This window comes from Sorex araneus, chromosome 4 (genome assembly GCF_027595985.1).
Source record: "Sorex araneus isolate mSorAra2 chromosome 4, mSorAra2.pri, whole genome shotgun sequence".
NCBI lineage: Eukaryota > Metazoa > Chordata > Mammalia > Eulipotyphla > Soricidae > Sorex > Sorex araneus.
Genome location: NC_073305.1, coordinates 203978733 through 204001343, shown reverse-complemented (window position 1 = coordinate 204001343; position 22611 = coordinate 203978733). Strand labels below are relative to the sequence as shown.

The 22611-nt window shown below is 45.2% G+C and overlaps 1 protein-coding gene across 1 annotated transcript in view; it reads left to right on the top strand.

The window, feature by feature from the left end:
- The first annotated feature begins 1067 nt into the window (after positions 1-1067).
- VKORC1L1 (vitamin K epoxide reductase complex subunit 1 like 1) overlaps positions 1068-22611 on the top strand; it is a 52895-nt gene continuing 31351 nt past the window's right edge. Inside the window, exon 1 of the mRNA XM_055134674.1 lies at positions 1068-1416. Within this exon, the coding sequence (XP_054990649.1) occupies positions 1079-1416 (338 nt within the window). The 5' untranslated portion in view covers positions 1068-1078. The remainder of the gene's footprint in view (positions 1417-22611) is intronic.

Here is a 22611-nt window from a genome sequence, read left to right as displayed (position 1 = left end):
TGGAAGGTAATAAGTGTTGTGTTTTTTAAAAAAATCACCGCTATTTTTGGTTTAAGCTGCTAAATCTGGGGTCATTTGCTATCCAAGCAGATATAACTAGTACAAGGATATTGCTTATTACTCAAAATCACTATATGAAGTTCCTGAAAATCTCTTTGAAAGCTGCAATCAGTGAAATGCTGGCAATGGTCACTGAGTGTTTATCTTTTCAGGGACATAAACTTATAAGTTTTCCTTTTAGTTTTGGCTGCCAGGGAGCTCAGAGCCAAAATTAATGGCTTACCTTTAATAATTATGCCAACCAGCATAATGGCATGCTTTACGTTCTTTCTGATATTTTCTTTTATTCTGACACATCTTTTTCTCCGTTCTGATTTTTCAGTTCATTTTGTATTTTTCTATAAATGATATAGAGAGTTTATAGGAAAATAAGCCATCTCAAGTTCAGTTTGCACAGAAAGAGGCATTCACAAGCAATTTGTGAGAAAAAGTTTGTCCTTGACAGACAGGAAACTCTTGAGATGATGACAGGGAAGATCAGGTAATTTAATTTGGATTGAGTCAGAAAACATCAAGTGGTACTGACGGCGGGCGGGGGGGTGGTGGGGCGGGAGGGAAGGATAGCAGGATAGCAATTAATTACCTCCCTCAGAGGGAGGGAACAAGGGATCCCCGGGCCACACAAGTGTTATTTTGAATTTTATTCACTGCACCCCTGTCCTAAGGGACAAGCCCCCCTACCACGCCACTCCTCCCTGCGCTTCCCCACGCCCGCAGTCCCGCTCCTCCCTTCCGGCCTCGCCCCGCCCCCTGGACCCCACCCTTCGGAAGCGCGGCCCCGCCCCCACAGGCCCCACCCTGGCCCCACCCTCTGCGACCGTGGCCCCGCCCTACCGTCCCGGCCCCGCCCCTGGGCCCCGCCCCTGCACCCCGCCTCCGGCCCCGCCCCCGGCAGTTGCGCGCCCCGCCCCTCCGTCCGCGCTCGCGCGCGCCGTACCCGCCCCTGGGGGCGCTCTCCTTTCGGGGCGGTTGGGCCGCGCGCCTGTGGGGGCGGGGCCCAGAGGAGGCGGCCGGGCCAATGGGGCGCGGCGGCGGCGGCGGCAGTGGCGGCGGCGACGGAGGCGGTGGCGGTAGCGGCGGCGGCTGGGTCGGGCCCCGACGGGCGGCGGCGGCTGAGGTGGAGGCGGAGGGCGGCGGCGGCGGCGGCGGCGGAGGGGGGAAGATGGCGGCGCCCGTCCTGCTGAGAGTGTCGGTGCCGCGGTGGGAGCGGGTGGCCCGGTATGCAGTGTGCGCCGCCGGGATCCTGCTCTCCATCTACGCCTACCACGTGGAGCGGGAGAAGGAGCGGGACCCCGAGCACCGGGCCCTCTGCGACCTGGGGCCCTGGGTGAAGTGCTCCGCCGCGCTCGCCTCCAGGTAGCCCGGCTGGGGGGGAGCGGGCCGGCGGCGGCCGAGCGGGGCGCGGGCGGAGGCGGGGGGGTGGGGGGACGCGCGGCGGGGGCTCGGGCCTGGGGGCGGCGCGGCGCGGGCCGCGCGGGGGGCCGGGGCTGCCCCCGGGGCGGAGGTGGTGGCGCGGCCGCCAGCGCGGCGGGGAGGGATGAGGTGGCAGAGTGCGGGCGGGAGGCCGGAGCGCGCCGGGAGCGGGCGGGCGGGCCGGCCGGGCCGGGCGGAGCGGCGGCGAGAGGGGCTCGCCGAGGGCGGGTCCGGGGGCCGCGGGCCGGGCGGGCGAGGCGAGTCCGCGGCGCGTCCCGGGGCGCGGGTGCCGGAGGCTGCGGCCGGCGTGGGCTCGGGCCGGCGCTTCCCGCTGTCTTCCTGGTGCCGGGACAGGTGTTTCCGCGTCAGGCCTCTTTGTACTCGGGAGCGCTCCGGAGAATTGGCACTTCTGGACTCGGTGTCATTTGCGGGCCGGCACGAATTTCGCTGGGCCCCGCTGGGAAGGAGACCCCCGCGCTGCAGCGGCCGATCGCTCGGATCGCCCCCTCGCGCGTGGCACTGTGCCGAGGGGGGAAGTCCCCGAGTGTGGGTCTAGTTCGTGCTCCCCTTGGGTCAGATTAATGAACGTGTCATGTGTGGTGGTGCTCCTTGGGCCAGGAGGGTGACTTTTAAGCGTTGACTAGTCTCATGGGCTGCCAGAGGCAGATTTTTTTTAAAAAAATACACGCTTTGCCAAGCTGGAGGGATTGGTGTATTATACCGTTAATTTTAGCTTCAAGAAAATGTGGTCGTTGCTGTTATAGTTTATTTTCCCCATTAGCTTCACCTGGGCACATTGCTTCGGAAGAGGAGTTCTGTTTTAAAAGAGGCTGCAGTCGCTTTTTCTTTCCTATTGAAGAGGGTTCTTTTTAAAAAGTAGCAAAAATATTTTATGAAATGATAGGGTTACAATTTTAATAGAGAATCCCATGTCTTATTTTGAATTTGAGCAGATTTTTCCACTCTACTGTTGATTTGTAAATTGCTACGTAGACAGTAGTATAGCTTACTCTCTTATTTTGACCTACATATTGGTGAATACATGAGCAAGTTGCTATTGGAGTTTGTCTTGTTACTATTTACGAACTTTAGGCTGTCGTCTTTGCCACTTCATCATCTTTATGGATCAAGTTCTTTATCTCAGTTGTTCCTAAACTAAAATCCTGTAGCTTTTTGGTGGGAAGTCCTCATCGTTATTGGTACCCTAAACCTAAAGAGTTTAACATGGTAGATGTTTAAGTTAATATTCCTCAGTGGGACAAAAGTTCACATTTGTTGTTGGGTATTTTAAATTATCTTTATGCACTTAATAGTTGATACCTAAGATCCTTGGAGAATCATGGAGTGTGTTTTATGCAAACACTTTAATGGTATTTTCACTTTCCATTAAAAAGAACTGTTATACTTAAAAAGTACCTTGCTCCCAAAGTTAGTCTAAAGAATTAGTGGTGAAAAAAATTATTCAGCAGTACATTTTAGCTATTGTGAAAAGAAGAAATAAAAATCGATGTGGAATACAGGAAAGTTATAAGTAACTTTCGATTTTTGGAAAACATTACGATTTGTAATAAACTTAACTGCTTTTCTAGCCTTCGATATGGAAAATGCTTTAGCATATTTAAGCTATGATTTAGTACTTAAATTGTCTATAAATGGCAGTGTTTTTGAACCAAGTGTGGTCTTAGAAATATTTTCAGTTTTCCAGCAAAATCCAGATTTTTGTGCTGCTTTCCTGTTTCGTAAGGCAGCACAAAATATTAGCATTTGATAGTATGTTGTATGTATACAAGTATATTTAAGACTAAAAGAAAATAGATGTGTTTATAGTTTTTTTTTTCTTTTTGGGTCACACCCGGCGATGCACAGGGGTGACTCCTGGCTCTGCACTCAGGAATCACCCCTAGTGGTGCTCAGGGGACCATATGGGATGCTGGGATTCGAACTCGGGTCAGCTGCGTGCAAGGCAAACGCCCTACCTGCTGTGCTATCTCTCCAGCCCCTAGATGTGGATTTATAGTTTTAAATGTGAATTGATATGTTGTGACAACCTAATGTTTAACATGTAGCTGTATACTTAAATATTTCAAAGTTGATTGTCACTAAAGGAAGATAGGTAAGAAAGAACATACTCCAGGGGTTAGAGATAGTGTGCAGGTTAAGGTGTTTTCCTTGCATTGCTTGCACCCCACTTCTGTTCAATACCTGGCACTACGTAGAGCTTCCCAAGCATTGTCAGCTATGGTCCCTGAGCACAGAGGCAGGGAATCAGAAGTAAGCCCTGAGCACCGCCAGTTGTGGTTCAATTCTCCCCAGGTCCCACAGTCTTCCTCCCCTCTCCCCTGCTCTCCAAAAAAGAAAAGAAAACATGCTCTACTACCAAAAACAGAAAAAGAATGTGCTCTTATAATTTATTTCCTATGTAGCAGTTGTTCATCGATTTGCTCGAATGGGCACCAGTAACATCTCCATTGAGAGACTTGTTGTTACTGTTTTTGGTATGACAAATATGCCACGGGTAGCTTGCCAGGCTCTGTCGTGCGGGCGGGATACTCTTAGTAGCTTGCTGGGTTCTCCGAGAGGGACAGAGGAGTCAAACCCGGTTGGCCACTGCAAGGCAAACAAACGCCCTACCTGCTGTGCTCCCGCTCCTATAAAGAAATATATTAGTTTGGTTATCCTGCTTATAAACTACTTGGAAATCTTAAATGGCAATATAAAAACTTGGAAAATAAAGTAAACTGACATGAAAAGAGGTTGGTCTAACGAAATAGAAATTTATCAGATGAAAGGCTATAAATAAAAGATTACTAAAGTTCAGTAATTTTCATTTGATTTAACTATTGATTGCCTTTTTTTTTCTTTTTGGGTCACAAACCCGGCCGACCGGGTTTGACTCCTCTGTCCCTCTCGGAGAACCCAGCAAGCTACTAAGAGTATCCCGCCCGCACGACAGAGCCTGGCAACCTGAAAACCGTTGAGGAATGGGACTATAGCTCAGTGGTAGAGGACTTGCCCTGCATATGTTCTGAGGCCCTAGATTGAAGCACTGGTGGGAAAAAAAGAGGAAAAAGAAAGTGTGAGTTTAGGTTTGAGAGTTTAGGATTAAGGAATTGAGGAAAGTTAACACAGGAAGAGGATCCTGAAGAAAGGAAGTCCTGTACCAGAACTCGGTTCCAATCTTTAAATTGCTTAAATTCACTTGTTTCTCATTTCTCAATCCTTAAGTGTTCTAACCCCAAAACAATAAAGTGGAAAATAATGAGACTGTGTGTGTTGTCTGTCTGTCTGTCTGTCTGTCTGCCTGCCTGTCTGTCTGCTAGGTGTGAGTAAATTTCTTCAATATTTTGGGAGGAGGTGTCTAAGGACAGATTAACCCCTGAATTGGGAGGGTGAGTAGAGTTGCTAGTTTGTTGTTCTGTCAGGTGTCTCAGTAATAGCAACAGTAACTTTAACCACTGTCTACTGTTTACTACCACTTTATTTTAAAAAGCCTTATTTTTCTTGCAGAATATGAAGAATCAAAGCAAAACAAACGAAATGCCACAGCTAGGCTTAGGCTCGGACGATGAAAGAGGTGGCTAACAAAGGGGAAGGGAGGGTGTCAGCAGAGAATGGTATTCGAGTGTTGGTGATGGGTACATTGTGCTATATACACTTTTGGAGGTGTGAAGTGATACTACCGAAACTGAAGAGTTTTCACTGTCAATGGTAAAACAAAATGTATTTTAACTAATTTCAGAAATTACAGAACCTAGGGCCCAGAGAGGTAGTAAGGCATTTGCCTTGCATACTCACTGGACCCGGGTTCAGTTCCCAGCATCCAGTATGGTCCGTGAGCCCTGCCAGGAGTAATTCCTGAGTACAGAGCCAGGAGCACTGCCGAGTGTGGCCCAAAAAAAGAAAAAGAAAAATTACAGAATCTTGGGATAAAAGATACTTAAATTGGATCATGTAACCTTTTTTGCAGTGCTAGAGATTGAACCTAGGACCTTACACACATAAAGCTTTACTGCTACGTTACATCCCCCAGCCCGGAATCATTTAGTTCTAAAGTGTATTTTCTTCTTACTTTTCTTCATTTTTATATAAATTAGTGAAAACTCAGCTGCAAACCTGCACCAGCTTGCCAGTCAGGATTAGTAACCCCTTGTCTGGTGTGCTGATCTCAGATTCAAAGATTCTTGAGGGTGGGGTGGGTGGGTTGTTCCCAGTGACTGGGACCAAACCCAGGGCTCCTGCACACGGGAGCAATTTGAGCCATCTCCCTGGCCCTTGGTTTTAACGTTTAAACGTCAAATGCTATAAATACAAACATTTACATACAACCAAATTATGGAATATTAAATTTGCTTAAAAAAATTTTTTATTGAGAGGGGGCGTTTTGGTCACACCTACAGCTGTGCTCAGGTTGTACCCCTGGCTCTGTGCTCAGGGGTCAGTCCTGGCATTGCTCGGGACTGCACGTGATTCTGCAGATCAAACCAGGGTTGACCAAGTGCAAGGTAAACATCTTACCCCTCAGCTATTTCTCTGGCCCTGAAATTTTACTTTTTTGCATTAATAATTTTTGTTTTGTGTTTTTATATTTGGGCCCCATATTCAGTAGTGCTCATAGGACCAGATCAAGTAATCCCCAAGAGTCAAAACTGGGCCTCTAGCATGCACAGTCTTTTAAGCTATCTCCAGCCCTAGATAGTAAATTTTAGCAATAAGATATGTACTGCCCTTTATTTCAAAGGAGTTTTTTTTTAAAAAGTCATTTATTTACATTGATATTTGTGGCCACATTCAGTGGTGCTCAACTGTGCTTAAGGGCTACCCCTGGTTCAGTACTCACTCCTGATGCCGCCCCATGACCATATGCAACCATTGAACCAGTGCCCTGGCCACAGCCTTGTGCTAGGCAAGTACCTAGCCTTTGTACTATCTCTCTGGCTCCTGTCTGACTTTGGTGGAGGCTCTGCTCGGGAATGACCCCTGGCCTTGCGCTGGAACTGTTTTCAGTGCTAGGGATTAAACCAGGATTGGCAAGCTAGTTTTAACCCCTATACTGTCTCTCTGGGCCCCCAGAAACTCAGTGTTAAAAATGAGTTTTAAAATCTCTATGAAATAAAATTACAGAGATTTGAGGACAGATGAGTGGTTGCCAGGAGTTAGGAATTGGGAAAAGTATGGTATGGTTAGAGTATCATGAAGGAGCCTTGTGGAACAGTGCTACACATGCGGTAAAATTAACTAGATCTACACACATACTCACCACAAAGTGTGTAAAACTGGTGAAATATGTGAATAAGCTATGTGGCTTGTACAGGGTCAGTTTTCTGATTGTGATATGTGCTAGAGTTTTTTGGGTGCTACTGGGGAAGTCAAGTGAAGTGTGCTTAGGGCAGAGCCTGGCAAGCTACCCGTGGCGTATTCGGTATGCCAAAAACAGTAATAACAAGTCTCACAATGGAGACATTACTGGTGCCCGCTCGAGCAAATCAATGAACAATGGGACGACAATGCTACAGTGCTACAAATTACTGTGATCATTTAAAGTTATGTCAAAAATACGTTTAGAATACTTGAAAGAAAAGCAAAAAATAAATTAAAATTTCTAGGATACTGTCTTACAGGGGCTTTTTTATTTCCCCCACTTGGAGAAATCCTTGTTCTCTTAAAAAAAAAAAAAGCCTGAGGCTGGAGTGATAGCACAGCGGGTAGGGCGTTTGCCTTGCACGCGGCCAACCCAGGTTCAAATCCCAGCATCCCATATGGTCCCCTGAGCACTGCTAAGGGTAATTCCTGAGTGCATGAGCCAGGAGTAACCCCTGTGCATTGCCGGGTGTGACCCAAAAAGCAAAAAAAAAAAAGTCTGCGTTCTCACTTGAATATATATCCTCTTTCTCTCCCCACACCTTTCTAAGTAAGTTTTGTTCAATAAAAATTATATTGTTTAGGGGAGCTGGAGCAATAGCACAGCGGGTAGGGCGTTTGCCTTGCATGCAGTCGACCCGGGTTCGATTCCCAGCATCCCATATGGTCCCCTGAGCACCGCCAGGAGTAATTCCTGAGTGCATGAGCCAGGAGTAACCCCTGTGCATCACCAGGTGTGACCCAAAAAGAAAAAAAAAATTGTTTAACTTTTTAAAAAAGAAGACTCTTTCAAGATAACAATTCTTATGAGTTTCTTGCTTTATTTGTGTATATACTTGAATTTTAGATCAGTGCTTATTTCCTTCTGTAAAATTAAATTAACCTAAGGAACTCATTAAATTTATTGATTTAATTGCCTTATGTGTAATATAATTAGTATGTATATTAAGACTTGTTTTATCTTTCATTCATTTACTTATTTATTTTGGTTTTGGGACCTTACCAGATGTGCTCAGGGATGGTGTTTGGGGAGATGGGACGGACCATATGTATTGTGCAGGGAATTTTATTTTTACATTTTTTCCCTTGTAATTTTCTTTTTGTTCTTTTGAGTCATAATCCGACAGTGCTCAGGACTTACTCCTGGTTCTGCATTCAGGAATTATTCCCAGTAGTGCTTAGGGGACCATATGTGGTGTTGAGAATTGAATCTGGGTCTTTGGCATGCTTTTAAAACCCTTTCAACTGTTTTGCTGGCCCAAGGTTTTAATTTTTTTTGGTCAAATTATAGTTACCAAGTTACAAAGTATTTACATGATGTAGTTACTAAGTATTTACATCATTAAGGTTATTAGAGATTTAACTTTGAAATGTTTCACTGAGACTTTAGGACAAGTGTATTAAAATGCTTACATAGCATTAACAGTCTTTTTTGGAGGGGATTGCAGTCTGGGTTACATATTATAATTTTTAAAAATCTACTTGCTATTTATGCCTTTACGACCTTCTCTTCATTATTGTTGCGGTGACTGGGAGTTGCATGCCCTTGGTTTTGGTGCTTGCACATGTGGTCGTGGTGCTTACCTACTTGGCTTTGGTGGCCACCGGGAGGTTATACACTTAACTTGTTGTACTTGCTCATGTGCTCCCCTGTGTTCACACTCATATCGTTATGTTATCTTAAGCATATTCTGGCTGTAGTGTTTGCCGGGGGCTGCACTCCTGGCCAGAGTCTCGGTCTAGCTTTAGTTATGGTGCTTGCCAGGGGCTGCACATTTTTGTAACACACACACCTGGCTCTGCACAAGAGATGACGCACTCTTTGTGGTGCTGGGGGGTTCCCAGAAAGCAGAGCTGCTGGACTGCATGGTGCATGCGGACAGTGCTGGACTCTCACCGATAGTGCTTGCAAGGCAGGCGCTTTTAGTCGCTTGTGCCACCCCGTCGTGCATTGCATCCCTATTCATAATTTGAAATGTTTGGTACCACATTCCTCTAGTTCTCTTCTGGTAACACATATCTGATCTTTTTCTATGGTTGTAGCATTGTAGTACTGCTCTGTCCTCCCATTGTTTGTTGATTTGCTCGAGCGGGCACTAGTAACGTCTCCATTGTGAGACTTGTTAATGTTTTTGGCATATCGAATATGCCACGGGTAGCTTACCAGGATGGCTGTAGTTGCTTTATTTATTTGTTTTTCGGGGCTGCACCCATCGATTCTCTGCTCATGGTGCTCAGGTTACTGTATTTGGTGCAGGGGTCACACTGGGTTGGCCATGTGCAAGGCAGGTGTCTTATCTGCTCTACTATATCTCCAGCCCAATTACTTCGCTTTAGATTCCACAAACTAAGTCATATGGTAGTTGTTTTTCTCTGATTTATTTGATGCAGCTTATTTCATATTGTTGGAATGGTAGGCTTTCCTTATTTTGTATGGTAGAATAGTATTTCATTTTACATAGTTTTATTCATCGATGGACATTTTTGCTTTGTGTTTAACTTTTCTTGTTTTTAATTTTGGGACACACCTGATGATGCTCAGGGCTTACTCCTGGCGGTGCTTGGAGGACCGTGTGGGATGCCGGGGATCGTGCCTGGGTCTGCCAGGTATCATACTCATACTTGGCCCTGATACGCGCACAATTGGCCATGGTTCTGGCCTAGTACTTGCCTTTTAGTGTGGTGCTTATATGTGCTTGCAGGGTTCTTGCTCCTTAGATGTGCTGGTGCATTTTCTGAATGTAGGGCTTACTGGTGCTCACACCAGTTCTTGCCAAGGTTGTAATTCTGGCTGTGATGCTTGATTGCCTTTTAGATTTTTATTATTTTATTTTTTGCAGAATCCACATAGCTTATTTTAAAATTTCATTTAAGGCACCGTGATTTACAGTACTATCAATGATAGGGTTTCGTTCCTATTCTAATCCCATGCCCTCTGTCATTATCTCAGGAACCCCTCCCATTCATTCCTCCACCACCATCCCTTGTCCCTTTCCTTCTCACGGACTTCATTTAGCATGATGCCCTCTAGTTCCATCCAGGTGGTGGTGAATGGAGTGATTTCATCTTTACTATACTTTGTGTATATGTACCACTGTTTCTTTATCTCCTTGTTTTTTCCCCAGAGATATGGGTTGTTTCCAGTTTGGGGCTATTATAAACAGTGTTGCAATGAACATTGGAGGGCAAATGTCTCTTTGAATTAAACCTCTTCAGTTGCAGTGCTCCCGTAAGGTGACTGGAAATGGTTTGGGCTGCCGAAGTTCACTGACAGCATGGCTGGGCAGAGCAAAGTAATATTTTCCTGGAATGTGTTGAGCAGTAGCGCTAGTCTTACACAGGGAGTGCAGGCATTGTAAGCCACTGGATTTTGCGCTAGTCCCTGATTTTATACTTATATTCATTTCCTACCTATCACCCCCTTGCTTTGTTCATACTGCTTTAGTTGAAGTGCTTGCTCACATGCTTACTGGGGCTCAAACTTTTATTTGAGGTACAGAAGTTGTGACTGTGATATTCATTGGGCATCACAATCACTTTTTTGTTTGTTTTTTTGTGGTGCTTATGCACTCGGTGGTACAGCCAGAAATCACTTGTGGCCTCAGGAATTGCAGACAGCAGAGCTGCCAGGCTCAAACAGGGCTGCTGGGATTGTGTTCTTGCATATAGAACTTGCTACAGTCAGTGTACGAGGCAGATCCTGTAAGCTACTGCAGTCTTCGAGGCCCTCTGTAGTTTCTTTTTAGGGGAATGGGGGGTGCTTTGTGCCACACCCAGCTGTGCTCTGTGCTGGAGATTGAACCAGGGTCAGCAGCGTGCATTGCAAGTGCCTTTAACCCCTGTACTATCTCTTCAACCCATGTAGTATCTTTTTAAAAACCTGAAAGCTATCACTTGCAGTTCCTAATATCTGTGAATTAGGTTTTTCTTGATACTGTGCTGTCAAGCAGAATGAATTTTCTAAGATTGCCTCAGATACCTAACTTAAATTTGTATTTGTTGAAGAACATTGTAAATGCCATTAATTTGAGCTCTTACTATACTCTGTTAAAAAATACTGCCTTAGTATTTTCATATTGCAGCTACATAAAATTGCAGTTGTGAAATATTCTTTTACTAAATTTTCTTTTAAGTCATTGGACTATGATCTACAAAGATTCTTTTATTAGCATCCATCACTTAAGGAAATTAAAGGACTCTTATTGCTATGTGTTTGATGTTTTTCCAAAAAAATCATATTTTCAAAGTGAAAAGGTTCAGGACAAAATAAGGGAATTAAAGTAGCATAAACTCCACCCTGTTTTAAGAGTTGAGTTTATTTCCTCTTGTGTATTGAGTTAATAGTCAAGATCACACACTTTAGTGCAGGAATATGTGGGTGGAAATCTTACCTCTGTAATTCGATCTCTCGGTTTCCTCCTCCATAAAATGAGGATTACTTTATGGTGATCGTCTAGTTCACTATTTTCATATAAATGAAATGTGTGCACCAGGGCACCAGTGTATAGCCTTAACACAGCACTGAGCACAAAACCAAGTGCTTGTATTATCTTAAAACAGTGCTGTGAACCCTGTCCCCTTGCTAGCACCGGCATTCTCATTTTGATGATGGCAGCCACACCTTTCTGTGCTCAGGGCTTCCTGCCCTGTGTTGAGGGATCACCCTGGACGGGTCTTGAGGTGGGGTGTCAGGCATCAAACCCGGGTCAGCTGCTTGCAAGGCAAGCACCTTACCTATTGTACTGTTGCTCCAGCTCCACTTGTCCATATTTGAAATGGCAAAAGAATTTCCCTGTCACATTCTTGTTGTATTCTCAGTGATGCTTGTCTTATATTTCTACACAATTCACTTAGCACACTTTACCCTTTATTTTATAGTAAGTTTGGTTTACTAGAGGCTAAGAAGCTTACTATAGGGCTAATAGCTTCTTTGTAAAAAATTTTTGCTGTTCTGCGTTAATTTTACTTTGCTATTTCATGTTAATTTTACTTTGGTTTATAAAAAGCTCTTTTTATTAGAATTGCATTGGATTCATAGGTAAAATGGGGAAGGAACCAATATTCACTTGAATCTTCCCATAAGGAAAAATATATTGTAGCTTTCTATTCTGGATTGGCTAATTCGATTTTAACCTAGCTACCCATTGTGGATTTGTCTTGTTCATACATGATTTTTGTGGTGCTAGAAATTTGAGAACATTAGAATTTTCTCTAGTTGATAGCCACTGGTTTTACGTCTGTGGTTCCTGAGGGACAGATGCATATTAAATATTTGCACTGGCAAATACGTCAAAATACTGTACATTTATTTTATTTGTACCAGGGATTGAACTGAGAGCTTCCTGTAACAAGGCATGCGTTACCATTGAGCCACATTCACACCCAGCAGTGCTCAAGGGCTACTCCTGGTGCTGTGCTCAGGGGGACCACATGTGGTGCCGGGAATCAAAGTGGAACCAACAAGGCAAGTAAGTGCCTTACCCTTGTACTGTCCCGCAAGTTCCTGCATTTTATTCTTTTTTGGGGGGTTGGGAGAGAGGGTCTCACACATGCAGCTGTGCTCAGGGATCACTCCTGGCAGTGCTCAGAGGGACTATATGTGGTGCTAGGAATTAAATCAAGGTTGCGCACGTGCAAGGCAAGTCATATGGTGTACTTGACAGTACTCTAGTTCCTGCATTTTATTATTTCTTTTGTGTGTGTGTGAGGCAAAAAAAAGCTTTTATTGAAAGAAATTTACTTAGATAAGAGGGGAAGGAATGAGGGGGGGCGTGGGCTTCTCCAACACAGAGACGTCTTATTCTTAAGTAAGACTTGGATACCAAACTATGAAACAAGATGGAATGAGCCTAGGTGTTTATGCAGAAGCTGGTGGGGTTTTTTGTTTTGTTTTGCGCACACCGCCTCCCGACATCTCTCTGCCCAAATATAGTGAAGCTTTATCTGTTACTAACTGGAAGAGGTTATGGCAGTGACCACCTTAGTCACCTCACTTTTCAGACACAGCTAGGTCTTTCCCTTATGAAGAGAGCAAAGCCGGCTCTAAAGCGTTTCTGTCAGTCCTTGGGGCTCTGTGGCTCTAGCTGACTGCTAGTTTGCACTTGGCCATCTGCCTTAGACTTGTGCTGCCCATGGTGTAGGCTCTGCCTGGACTCTCTTGAAGGTTTCTCATACCATTTCAGTCACAGGGAGAAGCAGAAGAGTGAGCCTGCGCTTGTGTGTTGACCTTTCACTGGTGATTCTGCGCAGTAGTCCACGGACCTAATCAGTGCTCTCAAATCTGTGCTTTCTGATCAAGAGAAAGAGAGAGGCCTTGATCCTTTACTTGTAAAGACCACACAAAAGCTTTTAACCGTTCTTAGAACCATTGGTTTTTCTCTTGGGTTTCCCTTGTCTCATGCAAACCCGAGAGGCGGGGTGGAAACTGGCTTGCTCAGTATTACGCATAGACCATATCCTCCTTCAACTCTGCATTGACTTATTACTCATGAGACATTCTCTTCCCTTAATGACTCATTATATGTTCATGATTTTCCTCCTACCACTTGGCTTCTTCTCAGTTTTCTTTACTGACTTATCCTTTACCTGCCCTTTAGATGTTGACATATCAAGGATTATCCCAGCACTTTCTTGTTAGTTTTTAAAACTTTTCACATCTATGACTTCACTTACAGATATCTCTAGCTTATGGATACCTCTCGTTTGAGCTCTAAATCTGCATGTCCTAATTCCACCAGAATACTTTTACTGTCTCAAAAGTCCCATAAATTGAAAGTGATTTAATGCATCTTTCTCTGAAAATGCTCTTTCCTGTCCCAGGGACCGACATCATCACCCCTGTAGTTGTGTGAAGACAACGAAAAGTTGTCCTTGTTCGTTTCTCCCCCAGTTTCCCTCCTAGCAGATCTAGTCAAGAGGTCCAGTTTAGTTTTTCCCTCAGCTTTTTTGGTAACTGTTGTGATACAACAAATGAGAAGTAATTGTGTTGGTTTTTATGGTCTGTTTCTGGGCTCTGTCTGGCAGTGCTCAGGGTGGCTTATCAGGGATCTTGGCAGTGCTCCTCAGGGATCACCCCTCCTGGTACTGGGGCATGGACCTTATGCAGTGCCAGGAAATCATATGGGGTAGGCCTCATGCAAGCATGCCCTTTACCCCAGCATTATCTCCCTAGCCCTACTTGTTAAATGTAACAATTACAAAATGGTAATCTTTGTAACCAACACTGGGGTTTGTCAGCACACCAGAAGAAAGACTTCCTTAAACTTGTTTCCAATCAACTGTGCTACTCTTCTACTCACTAAACGCCCCCTCCTCCCCCTCTCCAGCATGGATCTGACTCAGGGCTTCGAGAAGGCAAAGGCCAGTGCGTTAGTGCTTCTCGCTGAACCGTCAGTATTCCAAGGGCCCTCCTCCCTTCCCCTCCCCCCTTCCCGTGTAAGCTCAGTTTTGTAGACAAAAATCTCTAATTCTGTTGACTTGGACCATTTGTTGTTTCCTTTCTCTTTCTTTTTAAATTACACACACAGAAGATCGCTTTCTCTCTTTTAATTTTGGAGCTAGTGACACGCATATAGATGAATAGAGCTAAATTCTGAAATTGTAATTTAGTTGATAAAATTTTTTTTCAAAAATCATTTCTTTTTTTAGGTATATGCATTTTAAAAATAGTATAAAGTACTGTGCTAATATTTAAAATTTGCATGAAATAGATAAATCCTACAAGGGTAAAATTTTAGCAAGAGTGAAATGGTGCTCAGGGCTTACTTTTTACTTTGCACTCAGGAATCACTCGGGCCTGGCTTGGGGGACCATGTGGAGGTTGGCCGCAAGCAAGGCAAGGACACTAACCACTGAACTCTCTCTCCAGCCCAAAGAGAATTAAGAAAATGTTAAGGGAAAATCTTAAAAGATCTATAAAAATATAAGTGTGTTTTATCCTAAGAAAGAAAATACTTTATGTTAGGAAATACAGATGATGCTTAAATATCTGCATTAATAGGTAAAAGGTTGGGCTGGAGCGATAGCACAGCGGGTAGGGCATTTGCCTTGCACGCGGCCGACCCAGGTTCGATTCCGAGCATTCCTTATGGTCCCCTTAGCACCGCCAGGAGTAATTCCTGAGTGCAGAGCCAGGAAACCCCTGTGCATTGCTGGATGTGACCCAAAAAGCAAAAAAAAAAAAGTAAAAGGTTTTTTTTTTTTGGGGGGGGGGGTCACACCCAACCATGCCCAGGGGTCATTCCTGGCTCATGCACTCAGGAATTACTCCTGGTGGTGCTCAGGGGACCATATGGGATGCTGGGATTCGAACCCGGGTCGGCCGCGTGCAAGGCAAATGCCCTACCCGCTGTGCTATCACTCCAGCCCCAAAAAGTAAAAGGTTTTAATAAATATCTATGTATACTAATGCCTGACCAGACATAGAAATTCAATATAAATGAAACATTAATTTGTTACTGAAAATGTATAAAAACCTTAGCAAGTTGGGAGTAAACAAACCTTCCATAATCTAGTAGAGGACAGCCTTTCTTTAAAAAGACTTTTTTTTAATTGAATTGCCATGAATTACAAAGTTACAGTTATTCATGATTGAATTTCAGGTGTACAGTGTTCCAACACCAGTGCCCACTTCCCTCCGCCAAAGTCTCCGGTCCTTCCACCCCACAGCCTGCTTCAGTGGTGGCAGGTGCCCTTCTTTTTCCTTTTTAGGCATTGTGGTTTACAATACTGTTACTGATGGGGTATCATGCACATCATTTTACCCCCTTCATCCCCCAGTCCTCATCCAGAGTGACCACTTCCCTCTGTCATTGTTGTGGTGGTCTACAGGGCAACCTTCCTTAATCTAGTAATGTGTCATGCACGAATGCCAGACTCTGTACTGAGTGCTGAGAAGTTTGTCTGTCTCTTAAGCCAGCTCCTTTTATGCTTCTTGTAAAACCGGTTTCAAGACTGTGAATTCCCTAAACTGATGTCTGTTCCTGAAGCTTTGTATCATTCTTTCATATATGAATGATGATCTAGCTGGATAGAGTGTTCTTGGTGAGATGCTCGTTTAATTACATTTTTGTACCATATCCTTCCATTCTCTTCTGGCTTGTAGATCTGTGAGGGGTGGGGGACAGTGGTCTGTAGGGATTACTCCTGCTCTGCATGCAGGAACCACTTCTGGCAGGGCTCAGGGGACCATATGGGATGCTGGAGATTGAACCTGGGTGGGCCGCATGCAGGGCAAGCACCTTATCTAACACAGTACTCTCTGGCCTCAGTGTACTGTGAATCATACAGGCTTTCCTTGTATGTTTGTTCCTCTTTTAATCTTTTTTTTGCTTTTTTGCTTTTTGGGTCACACCTGGCGATGCATATGGGTTACTCCTGGCCCTGCAATTAGGAATTATTCCTGGCGGTGCTCAGGGGCCCATATGGGATGCTGGGATTTGAACCCGGGTCGGCCGCGTGCAAGGCAAACGCCCTACCCGCTGTGCTATCTCTCCAGCCCCTGTTCCTCTTTTAATCTTGCTGCTTTCAGTATTCTGTATCTACCTTTAGATTTTGTCATTTTGATTATAATGTGTTTTGGAATTTTTCTGTGTGTGTCTATTTCCCCCGGATCCTTCCAGCCTCTTGGATCTCAGATCCTGCTCTCTGTAACTCTGGGAGATTCTTAGCTATGATTTCTTTAACTATTGGTTCTTCATCCAATTTGTCTTTGTCTTCAGGGACTCTTCAGGGACTCTGTCGTCACTGTCATCATCACTGTCATCCCGTTGTTCATCAGTTTGCTCGAGTGGGTGCCAGTAACGTCTCCATTTGTCCCTGTTGTGTGCTAGTGTAGCCTGATGGTGTATTGGGGGCTCTTTCAGGGTCAGGGGAATGAGGACGGTCGTTGTTACTGTTTTTGGCATATTGAATATGCCACGGGTAGCTTGCCAGGTTCTGCCTTGTTGATGGGATTCTCTTGGTAGCTTGCTGGGCTCTCCGAGAGGGACGAAGACTTTTGGGGCGGCTTCTAATCACTGTTACAGGTATTCCCAGTGTACCAAATGTAGGATTTTGGTCGACTGGCATGCTCTAACGATCTGCACACTGACAAACACACACCTGCCCGCGTCTCGGCAGCACCTGGGACATCTGCGGCCTCGGGTTGATGGAGTGTGCCCAGAGGTTGTTGAGCAGCTGGCAAAGTAGGACCCTGTTGCTGAGGGTCTGTACTAGGTCGCACACCTGTGCCAGGTCCCAGGTCACCCAGTGGTTGGCTGACAGCACCCCACAGTGGATGAGCCACTGCACGAATTGCCGCCACAGGTCTGTGTCCGAGGGTGCTGCGACTCGGCCCGGCCGGGGCAGGAGTGATGCTGCGGCCACCACCGTGGTTTCTCCGTGCCCGCTTACGCCATTCTGTCTGAATCTTGCAAAACAGCTGGCGATGTCCGTCAGGAATCCCGCATAGAGTCCCATGCCTGGCCTGCTGAGCCGCGCGTTTTCTAGGCGAGATGGTGAGCCGGGATTGGCGCCTGAGGCACCATCTTGCCTCTGTGCAGCCCGGGTCGCCCCCAGGCCCACACATTCTGTCCCAGTCTTGCGACACAGCCTCGATGCCCAGCAGGGATCACTCGGAGAGTTCCATGCCTGGCGTGCTGAGCGCGCTGTCTAAGGCGACATGTGAACCGGGTTCCGGAGAGCACGAGGGGTTCGGGCACCGACGCCTTAATAATAATAGAGCATAAAATTTTAAAAAAAGTATAAATTTTGTTATTACAGGTATACTAATGAGAAAAATGGGTGGCTGAATTTTGAATTTCACATAATTATTTTGGGCCACAAATCTTCTTTTGAATTTTACTTTTTTTTTTTTTTTTTTTTGCTTTTTGGGTCACACCTGGCAATGCACAGGGCGTAGTCCTGGCTCTGCACTCAAGAATTACCCTTGGCAGTGCTCAGGGGACCATATGGGATGCTGGGATTCGAACCCGGGTCGGCCACGTGCAAGGCAAACGCCCTACCCGCTGTGCTATCGCTCCAGCCCCTCTTTTGATTATTTTAAAATATGATTCTTACATTGTTCCTTTTAAATTCATCCCATTGAACTCTGTCCATTCTTTTCAGTCTTTTTTCAGTCTTTTTTGCACCTTCTGTTTTCTAGGCGTATCATCTATCTCTTCTTGGAGCTCCTCAACTTTTCCCTCAGCTATTATTTGTTGTTCTGATGCTTAGACTTTCTATTGAGTTTTTTTATTAAGAACCTTTTCACTTCTGTTATTTCTAATTGTAGTTTTCTCACTTTGGCTTTCTTCATACTTTATTGTACTTTGCTGACTACCTGGTGCCATCTTTTCTTTGGGCTCGTTAGTCATCCTCATTGTGGTATAAGTGAAGTCATTCTCTGAGAATTTACAAGGCATGTTGTGCAGGTTGAGCATTCTGTGTTACTGTTTTCAATCATTGAACTTAAAGAGTTTTTATACATATCTTCCTCTTTTCCTGTTTCTTTTCTCTTTTGGTTCTTAGGCCACACCTGGTGATGCTCAGGGGTTATTGCTGGCTCTGCACTCAGGAATCACTCCTGTTGGAGCTTGGGGGACCATATTGAAGCTTGGTTGGCCGCGTGCAAGGCAAGTGCCTTACCCGCCGTACTATTTCCCCAGTCACATCTTCCCCTCTGTGTTTGCAGTGCTGCGCTGTGCTGAGGGTGAATCTTTGGCTACTCGGAGGGTTAGGCCGGGAGTTGCTCTTTTCCTTCCCCGCCCATCTTCACCCAGTGATAGGAGGGTGACCGTGTGAGATTTGATGAGTGTGTGCAGCCGTATAGTTCAGGAGATGGGGAACTGGCCAGCCTATGTGGTGGGATTCTGCTGTAGAGGTTATCAGGACCTACTTGGTGGGGGAGAGGAATTTGCCTCCCTTCCAGAAAGGCTCCAGAGATGTCAGGCTTCAGAGATTAACGTCGCCTGGGAGGCGGGGGTGCAAGCAGAGTTTGAGGAGATGTGGAGCTGAACCTGCTGTACAGTGGAGGGCAGGTGTGGAGCCTCCAGTGCTTAGCACTGCCAGGTGGTGTTTGGTTTCAAATGTAATTAATAAATCAACTTAGAAAAATTAAAGCTCTGGGGCTGGCGGCCCACTGCAGTGGATAATGTGCTTGCCTTGCATCCGGCAGACCAGGGTTTGATTCCCAGACTGCACACGGTACCTGAGCCCTGCGATGTGTGTTCCTGGGGCCTGGAGCTAGGAATAAGCCCGGAGCCCTGTGGATCTGGCCCCCAAACCGAAAGTAGCTCTTCGGTATTTTGGTCATTTGTAGGGGTGCAAGAGTAAAAGTTTTGATATCTGGGGACCAAGGAAATGGCTCAGAGGACTTCAGTAGGATTTGATCCTTGATACAGTTTCATGAACACTGTCCCTAACAACCCCAGCACTAAACCCAGATTAGCCTCTGCACACTACTGGCGTAACACTAAAATAACAACAACAAAATAAGATAGGTGAGGTAGGAAAGTTTGATATCTGATAGAATTAATTCTTAATTATTTTTGCTCCCTTATATTTGCACATACATTTTAGAGCAGCTTGTGACTTTGGGATGATATTGAGTGTGCAGATAATTGAAATATCTATATTTTTGTCTTTTAGTTCATGAACTTTATATTTTTTTGTTGCTTTGGTTTTTGGCCACATGCACTCCTGACTCTGCATACAACTCGGGAGACTGTGTGGGACCCGGGATCAAGCCCGGGTTAGCTCTGTGCAAGGCCAGTGCCCTTTTTGGAGCATGTGCCTGGTATGTGGGAGCTCCAGGTTCAGCCCTGGCCCCCGCAGGCACCACGGGCTGTGTCCTTTTACCCCGCAAAGGAAGAATATTGTGACAACTTGGACCTCTCCAGCCCAAACATTATTATCTTTACATGAGTTTCTGTTCTTTTTAGTTTTTTTTCCCCTCAGTAATGCCATATGGATTTCTAAGTACAGGTTTTACTCATCTTTCCAACAGTTTTTGTTTCGTTTGGGGTCCACCTGGTGGAGCTCAGGGTTTACTACTCCTGCGGATCATTCCTGGCGGTGCTCAGGGGACCATATGTGGGGAGGGGAGTTGAATCCAGGTTGACTGCATTCAAGGAAGCCTGCTGCGTCATTACCTCGGTATCACCTTTCTGGCCCCTTAATGTTTCTGAAGGAAGGTCGACATGGGAATCAGAAAGTGAAGGATAATCTGAAAAACTTCTGAAACATTGCTGAGGAGTACAGAAATAAATACTGAATCATAGCTTGCTTTTGGAAATGAGAACTGTCAGAAAGATGTTGTTATCTCCTCTAATTCATATACAGCAATTTCGGAAATTGAGATGTCTTAAAATGGATCATTTTCCAGTCACTTTTGGCCATGTGGTAATGGTGAAGAAGTTGGGTTTTTTTTTGTTGTTGTTTGTTTGTTTGTTTTTGCTTTTTGGGTCACACCCGGCGATACACAGGGGTTTTTCCTGGCTCTGCACTCAGGAGTTACACCTGGCGGTGCTTGGGTGACCGTATGGGATCCTGGAAATCAAACCCAGGTCAGCCGTGTGCAAGGCAAATACCCTACTGGCTGTGCTATTGCTCCACCCCCATGGTAAAGAAGTTTTAGGAGCGTCCTTTATTTTTCCCATCTCCTGGAATCCTAGACACTAGGACACTTAAGACCAGGGTTGCCAGCATTGTCCTGGCACATGTGGTAGCGCTGGGGAGCTGTACTCATGTTTGCCAGGCTTTAAGCCCCTGCATCTTCTGTGCCCCTGGTGGGGTGTTTCTTTAGGGGGGCTGAGGGCACATGGGTATTCTCAGTTGTTAACTCCTGGTTCTGCGCTCAGGGATTGTTCCTGGTGGTGCTCAGGAACCATATGGGGGATGCTGGGGATCGAACCCAGGTTGGCTTCGTGCAAGGCAAGTGCCCTCCCGGCTATACTATGGCTCTGGCTCCTGGGCCCTAGTTTTCAGAATATCCTTTTGCGGGGTAAAGGACACTCAGCGCTGGTGGTGCCGGTGGTGCCTGGGGTTGACCCTGGCGCCCCCGCTAACCAGGCACGTGCTCCAACCCTTTGAACCCTCCGCTAGCCTGGTAACTACTTTTTTTTTTTCCTCGTAGTTTTTGGGTCACACCTGGCAGTGCTCAGGGCGTTCTCCTGGCTCTGCACTCGGAGTCACTCCAGGTGTGGCTCAGGGATTGAAGTTCTGGTCCTTGAACCCATGCCAGCTGTGTGCAGGGCAAGCGCCCTCCTCACTACTATCTTTGTGGTAATTACTTTTGATTTTCAAATAAAGTATGTGGCAGGTCTTGTATTTAGCTCAGCGAGATTTGTGTACTCCGTGACTGTTATTTAGTCCACGAGCTTTATTTGTTGCTTGCATCTGTGGACACTGTGGGCGGTAGCAGGGGGTGGTTTTAACACTTGGACCAAAGGCTCATACTTGGATGTGTCTTAACACAAATTGCTATGCTGATGGCTGGGATGATAGCACAGCAGGTGGTCTTGCATGGTCTTGCATGCAGCCGGCCTGCGATCTAGCCCTAACTGGTCATCTGGTCCTCACCAGGAGTGATCCCTGAGCACCAAAGAGTGTGCCCCTCCTCAAAAAAAACTAACCCAAAACAACCAAATTGTTGTACTGGTGTCCGTGTATTAAATTGTGTGTAGTGTATATCTGTGCCACATTTTATCGATTCTACCATGCCACTGTAGGAGATTTTAATGATTTACAGAACTTGTCAAATGTATAAAACTTTCTGTAAATGTGTGGTGAGCATAAGCACTCATTTCTTAATGGGAACTAAGAAATGTTGGTTCACGGGAAATAGCTTCGCTTTATTTTTTGGGATGGGAGTTGGGTTTTTGGCCACACACATGGTATTTAGGAGCTACTCCTGCCTTTGTGCTCTGGGGTCGTTCCCTGTAGGAGTCAGAGGTGCAGGCAAAGCATTCCAGTCCTTTGAGCTGTCTTTCTAGACTGTGTATTTATATCATTTTATTTAAAATTTTTTATACAATTTTAGCATATATTGCCAGTTTTCCTTAGTAACTGTACCAGCTTATATTGTTGCCGGCAACATATGAACATTTCACTTGTTTCAAGTTTTACAAAAGCACTAGAGGCCATAAAGAAAAAATATGAGGGGAAAAAGGTAAAAATGTTGATGAATTTGCTTCAAGATCTATTCATAGCAAAAATTAGTGTAAATAAGGTAGGAATGTCAAGGATAAACTGGGAGGCGGGAATTTTTATCTTCATGTTTAAGAGGCTACATTCCTTTTGAAAATTTAGGAGTTTTAAAGGCTGGGATTATATGTAGCTCAGTAATGCAGCATTTATCTTGCCTCTTTAATGTCATGGTTTTGATTCCCTTACACCACTGGAGGGGTTGGGGGGAGTCAGGACTTATTTTAAAATCGATAGAGAAATAATCAACAACTGAATATATAAGTAGGTACAGAACATTCAAAGTTGGTTCACAATAAAGACAATTCTTTTTTTTTAATTTTTAAGTTTTTTTATTTTTTGAATCACCGTGAGAACAGTTACAAAGCTTTCCAGTTTCAGTCTCAGTCATACAATTAGAGACAATCCTTAAACAGGAATTGATTCCTTTATTTTAGTCGTAACATTTTTTAAAAAACTTTGAAACTCTACTGGAACTGTTCTTATTTTGTTTTCTTAAGGATCATATCCAGCAATGCTCAGGGGCTACTCCTGGCTTAGTGCTCATGGAAACATGCAGTGCCATGAGTCAGGCCTAAGCCTTCCCGTTTGCAGAAC